This window comes from Stegastes partitus, unplaced genomic scaffold (assembly GCF_000690725.1).
Source record: "Stegastes partitus isolate 25-593 unplaced genomic scaffold, Stegastes_partitus-1.0.2 Scaffold478, whole genome shotgun sequence".
NCBI lineage: Eukaryota > Metazoa > Chordata > Actinopteri > Pomacentridae > Stegastes > Stegastes partitus.
Window position 1 is genome coordinate 260,236 of NW_007578209.1, and position 13,974 is coordinate 274,209.

General features: G+C 44.8%; 2 protein-coding genes across 2 annotated transcripts in view; one reads left to right on the plus strand and one right to left on the minus strand.

Moving 5' to 3' along the window:
* Positions 1 to 1,469: 1,469 nt before the first annotated feature.
* parp1 (poly (ADP-ribose) polymerase 1) overlaps positions 1,470 to 13,974 on the plus strand; it is a 15,652-nt gene continuing 3,147 nt past the window's right edge. Inside the window, 20 exon segments of the mRNA XM_008286948.1 lie at positions 1,470 to 1,734; positions 2,898 to 3,060; positions 4,189 to 4,304; positions 4,421 to 4,635; positions 6,458 to 6,548; positions 7,815 to 7,931; positions 8,273 to 8,449; positions 8,664 to 8,826; positions 9,726 to 9,866; positions 9,967 to 10,206; positions 10,697 to 10,762; positions 10,853 to 10,985; positions 11,092 to 11,287; positions 11,385 to 11,513; positions 12,282 to 12,365; positions 12,556 to 12,678; positions 12,779 to 12,907; positions 13,054 to 13,152; positions 13,522 to 13,674; positions 13,821 to 13,952. Of these exon segments, the coding sequence (XP_008285170.1) occupies positions 1,612 to 1,734; positions 2,898 to 3,060; positions 4,189 to 4,304; positions 4,421 to 4,635; positions 6,458 to 6,548; positions 7,815 to 7,931; positions 8,273 to 8,449; positions 8,664 to 8,826; positions 9,726 to 9,866; positions 9,967 to 10,206; positions 10,697 to 10,762; positions 10,853 to 10,985; positions 11,092 to 11,287; positions 11,385 to 11,513; positions 12,282 to 12,365; positions 12,556 to 12,678; positions 12,779 to 12,907; positions 13,054 to 13,152; positions 13,522 to 13,674; positions 13,821 to 13,952 (2,790 nt within the window). The 5' untranslated portion in view covers positions 1,470 to 1,611.
* LOC103360997 (adenosine receptor A1) lies at positions 4,705 to 5,817 on the minus strand. Its single transcript, XM_074465727.1, has one exon. It carries the CDS (start codon positions 5,815 to 5,817, stop codon positions 4,705 to 4,707), a length of 1,113 nt encoding a protein of 370 aa, XP_074321828.1.

A 13,974-nucleotide genomic window follows, 5' to 3' on the forward strand; every position in this document is an offset into this window, starting at 1 on the left:
TGACTTTTTATCTCATAATTATGACTTTTTATCTCATAATTATGACTTTTTTATCTCATAATAATGACTTTTTATCTCATAATTATGACTTTTTTTTTTTTTTCCACTGGCGGAAACGGGCTTCCATACAGAACAGGTTCGGACATGCTCTGTTGTTGTTTGATTTCACTATAAAGTGATTTTCTGTACGATTTCTCTGGACTCCATTAGTTCTGGCTGCAGCTCGCGCGGGTCGCCTCACAGATCGTTTATTTTGCATGATGGCCCACTGGGTAGTTAGAAAAAGAGACAAAACTGTCACACGGACATAACTTTGCTATTACGCTGGTGAAACAAACAAACTAAAGCAGATATAAAACACTAAAAATTACACGTAAAAGTTTAAATCAAAACCAGAGATTGTTCATATGGGAACCAGAAAATCCCTGGTTTTGTTGGGTTTTCAGGTATATTTTTGTGGAGTCACAACTTTAGTTTTAAATTTGTGAAGTTAATTTCCATAACTATTAATATTGATAATATTTACCACAGTCAGTGTGGTGGAAAATATTATTTACATCCATGTATGACCAGATAGCTTGCACACAAGGAATTTGTTTTGGTAGCTGAGACCCCCAAAAAGTTAGTTAGACAAGAAATACAGGGAATGAAATACAAATACGGGAAATACTAATATAAATACAGGATGCATAAAGATAAAGATAAACTTTATGGATCCCATGGTGGGGAAAAGTTCGTCGTTACAACAGCTCCAAAAGAAAACGTGTGCAGTCAGTGCAAGAATAATTTAGAAACACAGTGCAAACTGTAAGAAACAGAAACACAAGACTACAAGATGAGCTGGTAACAGTTATTGCACATAGTGGGATGGGTTTGTTGGTGGACAAAGTGCAGCAGTAATAGAGCCGATAGTGGAGATTATAATGCAGCGTTGTCAAGTCTGACGGATGTTGGAATAAAGGACCTTCTTACACTTTGGGTGTCAGTGAACGCACTGCTTAAGGAGTTCACAGTCTGATGCAGAGGATGGAAGAGCCTGTGATAAAGCAGTAGGTGCAAAGGTGTCGATATTTCCAGATTCTGTGAATGTAACAGTGAGCAGACCTCAATATTTACACTGGAAGGAGACAGATTTTAATATAAAGCTCTGTGAATGTGCACATCATGACTGCTGGATCCAGCATTAACCACATTTCTGTATCCCTCTTATATATTCTTGTAAATTTTGTTGACTTTTTTCTATATTATATTTTCTAGATTTTTATCTTATTTTATTTTTTATTTTACCTTCATTTTATACCCTACCACAATATTCTGTGTTGTCTTTTTGCTCTTGTTTACCCCCTTTGTTACCTGGATTCCCCTCTGGGCTTAATAAAGCCTACAATCAGTTTTTGATTAATTTATTTTTGGACCCTGTAAACATGTCAGAGTGAGACCTCTTCCCCCTCCTCCTCCCCCTCCCCTCTCTGCGGCGCCGTCCACAGCAGGCACGCGGGCTCCGCTGCTCCTCGGCTCGCGCGCTGCTGATTGTTGTGGCTCCTCGCTCGTCCCGACAAAAGTTGTGTTCGCCGTCAGCTCGCTTCGTCGCGCCTTCAGAACCACCGAACCATGGCAGACTCCCAGGAGGACAAGCTGTACCGGGCCGAGTACGCCAAAAGCGGCCGGGCCTCGTGCAAGAAATGCAAAGAGAACATCGCCAAAGACTCGCTGAGGATGGCCATCATGGTGCAGGTCGGTAGCCGCCGGTGCTCCGGAGGGCAGGCTGCTCCGCTAGCTAGCTCACCAACACTGCGCCGCTTTCTCTGTTTAGTGCACCTTTACTGCGCAAATACGGTGAATATGTATGAGCAGAGCGGAGGGCGAGCCGGTGGGGTTCGTAGCGGGGCTCTGGTTGTGCTAATCGAGGCCCTTGTTAGCATGTGAATGGCTGACGTTGTTGAATGTTGTCCACAAAGAGCCGCTGAGCCTCAGTGATGCACCGTGTTGTTCCTGGAAACAGAAAATAAAGAGCTTCCCCGATCATGTGCATGACGCGTTTTGGAGTCGTGCAGATGATCTCAGCCTCAGGGGGCAGAAATCACAGCAGACTGTAAGATGTGCTGCTGCTGCTGCTGCCCCACAGAGAGGTAATTAATTAAGCCTAAGAAACCTGCTTATGTCGCTGCACCAGGTCCTGACTCACGGCCTGTGGAGCAGCTCCAGACCATTTAAAGGCCAGGACCCTGAGCCAGCAGCAGTGAGATGAAGGTTCAGCTGGTGATAACAATTTAATGCATATTGAAAGAAGCCATATTTATCAAATGCATGGAGAAGCTGTGTTTGATTCCAACTTAACACAGTGAGATCATGTGTTTGCGTCCCAGACTTGCTGTGTGGCCTGTAGAGCAGCTTGTTCATAACTTTTATAATAAAGGGAAGCGCTGTGGTGCAATCAAGTCAGATTTTCTAGATGTAGGGGCACTTCCATCGATTTTAAAGAAGTGCAAAACAAAAATTGTGACTCACACTTTAACCGCATTAGCTCTGAAAACATCCAGGTCAGAGTCGTTTCCGCATGTCGCTCAGTCCTATTACCCATCATACTTATTAAAAACAACAGCATTTGTCAGAAAAGAGCAGAACTTCTTGGGTATAATGTGCAAAATGGTTTAGTCACCTCTCCTGATCACGGCTATTGAATGATTCCCCTTCAGAGAGTCGAAGGCTGTTAGAATATAAAGTGTAGGCCTTAAAACCACATCTAACAGGGACGATTATATAAAAATATAAACCTTTTCAAAGGCCAGGCTTGTATATAACAAATAGGGAATGTTTCTCCTTGCATGACATAATAATTACATTCATCTGCAGGTTTTCTTCACACACACACACTGAATCTTCCTCGTTTGTTTCAGTCGCCCATGTTCGATGGGAAGGTCCCCCACTGGCACCACTTCTCCTGCTTCTGGCAGCGAGCAGCAGCTCAGTCCACCGCTGACATCGCTGGATATTCTGACCTCCGCTGGGAGGACCAGGAAAAGGTCAAGAAGGCCATTGAGAGCGGCGGGGCTGCAGGAGGTCAGTGCTGGACTGCAGGGCTTCGACTGAGCCTTTGTGTGCAAAGTGTTTCCTGCATGGAGGAATTTTGAGAAAATAACCAGCACCAAAGTGAAAAGAAGTAAAAATAGTTCCCTTTTAGCCCATTTTGTTAACTTTTATTCGAGCATGATTGTCGTTTTTGTTATCATGTGGTCAGAAATGACAGGAAATTTGTTGCTCCGTCCAATAAGGTACCACAGACTCACTGGCTTCTCTGTGTGTGCACATTGCATCCTCCCCTAAAGGCCCGTTGTGAGACAGGAAAGCCCGACTACAGTCCCTTTATGGGAGCTGTTGAGCAAATTAATTAGTTTAATGTCATGTCAAGCTGCTGAGTTATCACAAGCAAACATTGCATCTTATATCCTCTATTCATAAACAGAGGCGCGGCCAGTTCAACAGTTATTTAATGATTTGGTCAACATTGCTTTGTAGAGACACACATCATCATCATCCATCAGTACGGTGCAGCAGCAAATAAGCACAATCATAAAGCAACTCTTCCACATTCTGATTGTCTGTATAGTGAGAGACAGAGGTCATTAAATGTCCAGTTGTGAGGATTTATCAGTGGAAAATCAGTAAACAAAGAGTCTCCTGGTGCAGCTTAATTGGAGCTGAATCTAATCATACTTTTATAACTGGTTATCAAATCAATCACGTAAATCATTCCTTAAACTAATATGCTATCAGCGACCTGATAGCCAAATAGGCAGCACACCACATTGCCTGAGTTCGACTTCCTGGTTCGAATCCCGACTGATCAAACCACTTGCTGCACATCTACTGTAGCATTTATTAGCCAGACTGGATATGCGTCGCAGACATCCTCAATTCAGTTCCTCCTCGTCACAGATAACCTGTCAAACATCCAACACATGACGCTACCTTCACTGTTCGTGTGAATTGAGTTTCTCTCTTACAGATAATTATAAATATCTGGCACAAAAAGGCCTGAAAACAAATTTAAAACTGTCAAATATCCAGATATCCCCTAGTTTAGCTTCTTAGTGTTGTTGATTTGCTGTATGTTTGTACTCTCTGGTCTTGTTTGCTATTATGAATATTTGTCATTTTGAGGTCAACTGGTAAAATTCCTTCTTGTAGGAAAAGGGGACCAGAAGAGTGGAGCCAAAGGAGAGAAGACGCTGAATGACTTTGCGGTGGAATATGCCAAGTCAAACCGCAGCACGTGCAAAGGCTGTGAGCAGAAAATAGAAAAGGTCCGTAGCCTCTTCGACCACATTGTTGAAATTTAATAGTAACCGAATATTATCAGTGTAATCGTCTGTTTAATAAATACTCGATGTGTGTGTGACCCTCTGGCTTTCCCTTTCAGGATCAAATCCGCGTGTCCAAGAAAACTGTGGACCCCGAGAAGCCCCAGCTGGGTCTGATCGACCGCTGGTACCACACGGCGTGCTTCGTGAGCCGCAGGGAGGAGCTGGTCTTCAAGCCCGAATACAACGCGGCTCAGCTGAAGGGCTTCAACGCACTGCGGGCCGAGGACAAGGAAGAGCTTAAGAAGAGGCTTCCTGCTGTCAAATCTGAAGGGTGAGACAAAGTTTGAGATCATTTTTGCAGGTGTGAGTGAAGCGATTAGACGGAACCGAGCTGTTTTTGTCAGGTCTGGTGTTCGTCTCGGGCGCCTGTTCCATCTCTATCCTCGGCCTCTCTGTCCGTTACTGTCCTGCAGCACATAAAAATCGCCTTAAAAGTGTCCCTGAAAGCGGTCATGGTGTACGCGTACAGGAAGGGGTTGACGGCAGAGTTTGCATGCGACAGGATGATGGCGGTGAGCAGCAGCTCCAGCGGCACAAAGCAGCGTGGGCACAGCAGCAGGAAACAGTTGATGATGTGAAGCGGGATCCAGCAGATGGTGAAGAGGAAGAGAACCAAAAACAGAGACGTCGCCGTCTTCATCTCTCGGCGCATGCTGGCGGCGGTCCTCGCCGGTCCCTCCCCTCTGCCGCTTCGCTCAGACGCGATGCGCCGCACCTGCCGCTTGACCGTGACGAAGATCTGGGCGTAGATGAGGAACATGATCACCAGGGGAGCGAGCACACAGGCAAAGAAGTTGAAATAGACCATGTAAGTCATGTCCACCACCAGCACGAAGAAGCAGTGGCCGGAGTCGGGCGGCGTCTTGTGCCAGCCCATCAGAGGGACGATCCCGATCAGAAAGGCCAGCAGCCATGTGGCGAGGATCACCAGCACGGCGTTGCGAGGCCTCATCAGGACGTGGTAACGGAAGGGCATGAAGATGGCGACGTAGCGCTCCACAGCCACTGCCAGCAGGCTGAAGATGGAGCTCTGAGTGAACATGATCAGAACGCTGAGCATGAGCAGACACAGGTAGAAGCTGTGGCGCGGCAAACCGACGTCTGTCAGGATGGCGCAGGGGATGGCGATGGCGCCCACGCAGACGTCGGCGACCGCGAGCGACACCAGGAAGTAGTTGGTGACGGTGCGCAGTTTGCGGTTGAGGCCCACCGCGGCGCAGACCAGCGAGTTGCCGGTTATGGAGAAAAAAGCGATGACGAGCTCCGCCGCCATGTACGCTTTGTTCGGGGAGATCACCGGGTCAGCCGGAGCAGAGGAAGGAGAAGGAGAAGAGAAAGAGGAGGAGGAGTTGGAGAAAGAGGCAGACGAAAACTCCCGAGAAGAAGAGGAAGGATGGTGGGATGAGCTGCTAGTTTGTTGGAAGATGTTCAACAGCTCAGCAGCGCTCTCCATCGTCGGACCTACGAAGAGAAACAACATTCGAGTCGAGATGAAGTGCAGCAGTAAAATGCATCACAGCAGTGAAATCACTCACCAGTCCACAGCCGCAAGTGTTTGTTATTCAAGAATCTAATGAGTCCATCAGCGTCCTGACAGGAAGCATCAAGGCCGATACTAAAATCTAGACGATCCTGTTTTATAAATCCTCCTCCTTCCCCCCTTTGACGTCAGCTGTTATCTGATAAAAGAAGCGTTTTTGTTTTGTTTTTCTTAATGCGGACACAGATCAGACTAGACTGAGCGCTCCTGCATGGTCATTAGCTGTGTCTGGTCTCGTGGGGGGAGCCGGTACATTATTCTTGTCAGGGCAGAGTGCACGATGCCATCACTGACGCCCGGGACTGTGCCGACCTGCCCCGGCTTGTGTTTGTGGATGTCCATTAACTGATGGGGCCCAAATGAATTAGCTTAATGAATAAAGGTGTCAGATTCCGACTTGTTTGTTCCTCATCCTGCCAGTCGTCCTGTGTCCCTGCGCGCCTCATTTAGGAAGTTAATTTGGATGTGTTTTGTTTTGTTTCACCTTCTGTCTTAGTAGAAAAAACAAAGTGGTGGAAGAGAGTTTTTCCTGAACTTGTGTTTGTGTTTGCAGGAAGCGTAAAGGGGACGACGTGGACGGACTGTCGAAGAAACAGAAGAAAGAGGAAGAAGATGAGAAGAAAAAACTGGAGGAGCAGCTGAAGGTACTTTCATTCCTTTTTATCTCACTGTTTGGAGTAAACACCGGGGCTCTCGGTTAACTGAACTCATACATGCTCATCAACCAGCCGATGGAGAAACAAAAAGTCACGTCCAGAATAAATAAATCAGCCACAGTGTGCTGAGTGGAGTCAACCTGCTGCCTTATGAGAGCAAAGGACTTACAGATAAAAACTATTGAGTCATTTAAACTCATTATTTTTACCCACACATCCAGATTGCATTTGCTTATATTCATATGAATTCTGAAAATGCGATATATATCTATATAACTATATCAACTGGTGCTCACAGCCCGAGAACTTTTGAGAAACATAAAGCTGTCATTTAGCCTACCGATGTGTTATGTGATATGATAAATGATATGTGATGTGATATATGATCAGTGTGACCGGGATGCGAACACAAAGTCTGGACGCTGCCGTCCACGTGTTAAAACAGGAAGCCAGTGAGAGCTTCAGCGGGAATTAAAGCTTCATCTCAAATTATCACAATTCTGGAACAATTTCTCAGATTTTCCTGAGATTTTGATGACGTAAAGTGTGGATATTTCTGAAGATATTGAAAAACTTTTTTTTTTTTTTTTTTTGATATTTCAAATACTTTGAGGTTTTCTTTTTTAAATTTGAATCTGTTTGAACAACATCATCTCAGCAACTATTGAAGCTAAAAGCCTAAAATTTCCAATGTTGTTTCTCATCACATCCTTAAATCAAAGTCTATATATGATATGGTATATGATTATATATGATATGATATGTATGATATATGATGTGATGTATGAAATGATGATATGTGATATATATGATAGATTGTCTGTTGAGCTGTGATATCCAAACTGCTGTAATGTTTGCTCAACTTTTGGTTGTTTGAGTAAACAGATGCCCAAAAACGAAGGCAAATGACTTCTTCAAGTCAGTATCAGTTAGTTTGGAGCTGAGTCCGAGATAACATTCAGGAAACGTTAGATCATGTAAACCCAGCAGTCTTGGTTTAACAAGTTCAACGTTATGAAAACGTAGCAGTGTTCACAGGTTGTCTAAATTCATCCTGAAAGGCTGTCGAAGTGGCACTTTTCTGCTTATCGAGGTAAAACAAGATGATCCGACTAAAAAAAAAAAAAAGTACTATTGAATGAGAGCGAATCAGTCGATCGATCTAGAGACCGCAGCAAGCATCGGGAGTGTTTGGTGACCGTGTTGTTAATACGTTGCCCTGATGTTGTGTGTCGTGACTGCTTGTGTCCGCAGAGCCAAAGCCAGCTGATTTGGGGACTGAAGGACAAACTGCGGAAATATTGTTCAACCAACGACATGAAAGAGCTGCTGATTGCAAATAGACAGGAAGTTCCCTCCGGAGAATCCAATGTAAGAAAACCTCATCTCGTATCATTTTTATGCAGCTCTTAACACGAAAACTCACCTGAAATTGAGTTTTCTTTTATATTTGTTGCATCTGATTCTAAGTTTTCTGAGATCACATGTTCAGATTAGTGCTGTAAAGGAGCAAAATGTGCCTCATGCAGCGTTCAAGTCTGTTCAGTACTTCATCACAATATACGGACATGAATCGTATCACTAACAATATTTTTATTTACTCCCCATAAATTTAGTTTTTGTTGTTGTGTATATGTAACACTATATTTACATGACAGTTGAAGGCTTTGTAGCTGTTCAGAGTGTCGTGACGCATGTTGTTTAATTGACAGGTGGTGGACAGCCTGGCAGACGGCATGGCCTTTGGTGCTCTGGAGCCCTGCAAGGAGTGCCAGGGCCAGCTGGTGTTTAAGGGCGATGCCTATTACTGTAAAGGAGACATTTCAGCCTGGACAAAGTGTGTGTTCAAAACGGCAACACCCATACGCAAAGACTGGGTCGTCCCCAAGGTGAGTCACTTCGTCTCGGTGCTCCCTTTGGCTCGTTGTGATGACATTTATCAGCTTGTATCACCTGCCACAGTGGAAGTGAGCAGACTTCAGGGATTCAGAGCATTCATATTCATATTCAGTAATCCCTGCTGTGCGCTTTGGGTTGCAGTTGGCTTTGATTTTAAATGCATTCAAACAACTTCCATTGAAATCTTATGGCTTTGCGTTTCAGGAATTCCACGAAGTCCCGTTTTTGAAAAAATTCAAGTTCAAGCGACAGGACAGGCTTTACCCCAAGGAGGCTCCCACCAAAACCCCCACAGCAGCCAAAGCCGAGCCGCTGGCGAGTGCATCCAGCGCTCCGACTGAGCGACTGCCAGAGGGAGCGCCTTCAGGTCAGAGAAACCAACAGGAACATGTTTACATCCTGCAAATGCATTCGAGTTTAGGTCATCTCTGTTTGTTGACGTTGTGATTGGATTCAGTCGATGCATTAAATCACTTGCATGTCTTTGATTCATGTATGTGACCCATCTGCACGAAATCAGTCGCTTCGAGATGCAGCCCGAATTAACACATGAATTTTGGGTTTATTACTTTGATCGGTCAGAGTGTAGTTACAGAGCGTAGTAATATTACGCTCCATATCGCTGTCAAATACCGTCAGCGTGCACGAGCGCTAACAACAGAAAGAAGCCGCTGAAATCGCTTGTGTGCAGCACGAGCAACGTGTCACAGCCAGCCAATCCTGTCCCGTGATTTGCGTCATGTGGTAGCAACATGCCACTTTTGTTTACGCATAATAGCCCGCTCAGTGGTTAGCAGCAAGAAGGTTGCCGGTTCGCATTCCGTTGAGGGGCGTCCCGGGATCTTTCTGCGTGGAGTCTCCATGTTCTCCCCGTGCAGCGTGGGTTCTCTCCGGGTTCTCCGGCTTCCTCCCACAGTCCACAAACATGCTGAGGTTAATTGGTGATTCTAAATTGTCCGTAGGTGTGAATGTGAGTGTGCTTGGTTGTCTGTCTCTAAGTGTAGCCCTGTGATAGACTGGTTACCTGTCCAGGTGAACCTGAGTCAGCTGGGATAGACTCCAGCCCCCTACGACCCCAGTGAGGATTTAGGTGTAGAGATGATGGATGGATAGAGAACAGCCCAAGGCACAATGCGACTGCTTTCGTGCAGATGGGTCACACATGTAAAACACTTCATGGGGAAATATCTTTTGAATAATTTGGCTGTTTCAGTGAACTTGTGAACAAAAGGTCGTTGTTATTTACTGTGTGTTTCTGTGCTGCAGACAAACCTCTTACTGGTATGAAACTGTTGGCTGTGGGCAAACTGAGCAAAAACAAAGACGACCTGAAGGCTGCTGTGGAGGCGCTCGGTGGAAAGATCACCGGTACAGCCAATAAGGCCTCTTTGTGCCTCAGCACTAAGAGTGAGTAATGATTCAATAAGTACATTTACATTGAAGAACAACCCTGAGAATCTCATATGTAACACCTCCAGCTTTTAACCTTGTCCTCATGGTTTCACAGAGGAGGTGGAGAAGATGAGCAAGAAGATGGAGGAAGTAAGAGACGCCGCCGTGCGCGTGGTCTCTGAGGATTTTCTCACCGACATCAAGTCGTCGGGCAAAGCTCTCCAGGAGCTGGTCTCCCTGCACGCCATCTCCCCCTGGGGGGCAGAAGTCAAAGTCGAAGCTCAGGCTCCGTCTGCGGCCTCCAAGTCTGGAGCGCCGGCCGCCAAGAGCATGGGGAGGGTGAAGGAGGAGGAAGGTAAAGACACTTAACGTTGCTGTGGTGTCTGCCTATGAATGTTTATTTGAGGTCACAGTTCAAGATAAGATGAACTTTGCTGATCCCTCACTGGAGAAATTCACATGTTTGATCAGCTAGATAACAAAAAATAAAGAGGAAAGAAATACAAAAGTAGAATTTAGTTAAAAATAAAGACTGTAGATCTTTCAACTGTGCAGATATGCTGAGATGAATAATGTACCCAAACTGTAGGACATGCATGCTGTGTAGAATTGCACAGTTAAGTTATAAAGACTCACATTTTGTTTTTGGAATTAAAAAGTTATAGAAAGAAAAACTTGTTAGTTGAAGAGCAATAAAGAGAAATGTTGCATCATATCATTGTTCTTATTACACAGCTGTGAGAGAAAATGTGAGGTATTTCCATTGTTATTAGTAGTAACTTTTGCTGGAACATAAGTTAGTGTTGAATATAAGACTATAAATAATTGAATGTTTTCCATTACAGGTGGTAGCAAAGCCAAGAAGATGAAACTGACGGTCAAAGGCGGAGCTGCTGTGGATCCAGACTCAGGTAGTCACGAGTCCCCTGCACTGAAAATGTCATGTCCCTTTCTATTATTTACCCCCTGACTTTGATTGATGATTCTAATTCTTTTCGTAGGTCTGGAGGACAGTGCCCATGTCCTGGAGCAGAATGGGAAGATGTACAGTGCTACACTGGGACTCGTGGACATTGTCAGAGGGACTAACTCGTACTATAAGCTGCAGCTGCTGGAGGATGACGTGCAGAAACGGTAATCTCCCTCTACGAGGCGTCTTGACTTGATGGCTGCAGTGCAGTTTCTGTCTGTGTACTAACTAATGCATCTCGGTCACTGCCCATCTGGCATGTGCTTGTAGGTACTGGGTGTTCAGGTCATGGGGCAGAGTGGGCACCACCATCGGAGGCAACAAGTTGGACAAATTCCATGACAAGAACTCTGCCCTGGATAATTTCCTGGGTGTTTACAAGGAGAAGACAGGCAACGACTGGGGCTGCTCCAACTTCATCAAGTATCCCAATAAGTTCTACCCTCTGGAGATTGACTACGGACAGGTACACACACAAACCTGCACAAACTAAGAAGTACATGTGCAGTACAGTGTGTTTTCTGTGCCTGACTGGGTCTGTGTGATGCTCGTGTTTCTGGCAGGATGAAGAGGCAGTGAAGAGGCTGACAGCCACCGCTGGCACCAAGTCCAAGCTGGCCAAGCCTGTCCAGGAGCTGATCAAGATGATCTTTGATGTAGAGAGCATGAAGAAGGCCATGGTGGAGTTTGAGGTAAGGCTTTTATTTTTGACTTGTTTGAAGATCACATTAGACAGATCTGTTTTTGTTATTGTTGTTGTTTTTAGCATATCTTAGTTTCTGTGCTTTCTTTCATCATTTTTTATAACAGCATTTTTTTTTCACATCTTTTGGAGATGTGGGAAACATTTGAGGATCAGTTTTTAAAGTTGAATAACACCTAAAAACGATTTCTGATCATACATTTGGGAGATTTTTAGATAAGTCCGATGCCATGGACTCTATTTTTAAGTATAATGATGATATGAGCATGCAGGTAATAGTTTTTCTGAATTGTCTCCCCCCTGCCTCGGTTACATTGGGTGTATCGTCATAACAAAGGATTTAACACCTCAGGCCTGCAGCAGCACAGCTTCATTTCCCCTTCCAGTATAGCTTTGATAAACAAAACCTTGTGATGTGACTGTTGAACTACTTGCGTTTTGTGGTATTTGATAGTTGTGTCAGGAGACTCTGTGTCTGTTTTTAAATGGGAAGTCTTTGTTATTTTTGTCTGGCAGTTTCCACAGACACAGCAGGCATTATCTCAAGTGTAGTAAACAAATTCAAAAAGAATGCCCCTCATCATTATAATCTAAATCTTTTGTTGAACATCATAAAGCAGCCTTTTTTTTAAATTTAGCAGCAAAATAGCAATCAAACCGTTTGTGTTTTTTCCCCAAATGACACATAGTGTAAATAAAACCTCACTCTGCAATATTTCTAGACTTAAAGAGCTCATTTTTCTTTTTCTGTCTTCAGATTGACCTCCAGAAGATGCCTCTCGGCAAGCTGAGTAAGAGGCAAATCCAGAGTGCCTACGCTCTGCTCACCCAAGTGCAGCAGGTCGGTTACCAACAAACCCAAAGTATTCATCCCATCATGTGTTGGGATTCCTCTTCATAGGACTTTGTTGTGCATTAAAACTAATTCCTGACATGTTGACAAGCAGTCTGTTTGTAGAAGTGGTTGGACAACATATCTGTAGTGTTGATCGTGCAACGCCTTCTCTGTATTTATCGTATTGTCCTTCCAGGCTGTGTCGGATAGCGTGCCTGAGGCGCAGATACTGGATCTCTCCAATCGCTTCTACACCCTGATTCCTCACGACTTCGGCATGAAGAAGCCTCCGCTGCTCAACACCCTGGACTACATTCAAGTAAGGACACACATGATCTGTCCCAATGTGCTGCTTCTTCTCACTGATGAGCTCGATGGAGAGTTTAAAAGTGTTGACAATCCCACACGTCCCTGTCCAGGCTAAAGTTCAGATGTTGGACAACCTGTTGGATATTGAAGTGGCGTACAGCTTGCTGAGAGGAGGGGCCCAGGACAACGAGAACGACCCCATCGATATCAACTATGAGAAACTCAAAACCAGGATTGAGGTAAAGAGCGTACCTCCTTAGCTAATGCTGGAAATAAAGTTTGGATGTTTTAGTGTGTACAGCTGTGCTTTTTTCTCTCCATTTATCGCACTCTGAGCTTTGGCGTGGAATAAAAATGAGCTTGTGGGATGTTTGTTGGTTTACAGGTTGTTGACAAGAGCTCGAATGAGGCCGAGGTCATCATACAATACGTTAAGAACACCCACGCTGCTACACACAATACGTACACACTGGAAGTGCAAGAAGTGAGTGTTTATTCAGAAAACTACTTTCATTTAATTCTGTTTCAAGGGCTTAGTTTGCATGAATATTCATTTATAATAGCAAGTTTTATCACCAACTTTATTCTCCTGTGGATGGCGCTATAGCTCACCTGGTTGAGCTGGCGATCCGTGTACTGGGGCTACAGTCCCCAACACGGAGGTCATAAGTTCGAATCCCGCTCAGGGCCCTTTTCTGCAGGTCCTTCCCCCATTCTTCTCCCCCACTTTCCTGTCTCTCTCTCAACTGCACTCTCGAATAAAGGCAAAAAAAAAAACTTAAAACTTTGTTCTCCTGTGTACCTTCGTTGTCCAGCACTCATCCCACTGTGTTCACTGTTTTCTGTCTTTTAGATCTTTAAAATTGTTCGAGAGGGAGAGCGCCAACGGTACCGTCCCTTCGAGGAGCTACACAACCGCCAGTTATTGTGGCACGGCTCTCGCGCCACCAACTACGCTGGTATTCTGTCTCAGGGTCTTCGTATTGCGCCTCCAGAAGCTCCAGTGGTGAGTCAGTTTGTGGCCGGGTTCAGTTCAAACCAATGGGGAAGTTTTTTGGCCTTTTCCCCTATTAAATACAAATCCAATACTTTGTAGGTCTTTCATATACTTTATTCCTGTATTTCACTGCTGTTTTGCTTCATTGTCTCCAGACCGGTTACATGTTTGGCAAAGGTGTGTACTTTGCTGACATGGTGTCCAAGAGTGCAAACTACTGTCACACCTCCCAGTCGGACCCCGTCGGCCTCATACTGCTGGCCGAGGTTGCTCTGGGCAACATGTGAGTGACAATTTGAACTTTTCAAA

Coding starts and splice junctions, on each gene's coding strand:
- LOC103360997 (XM_074465727.1), bottom strand. CDS start 5,817: ATGGAGAGCGCTGCTGAGCTGTTGAACATCTTCCAACAAACTAGCAGC.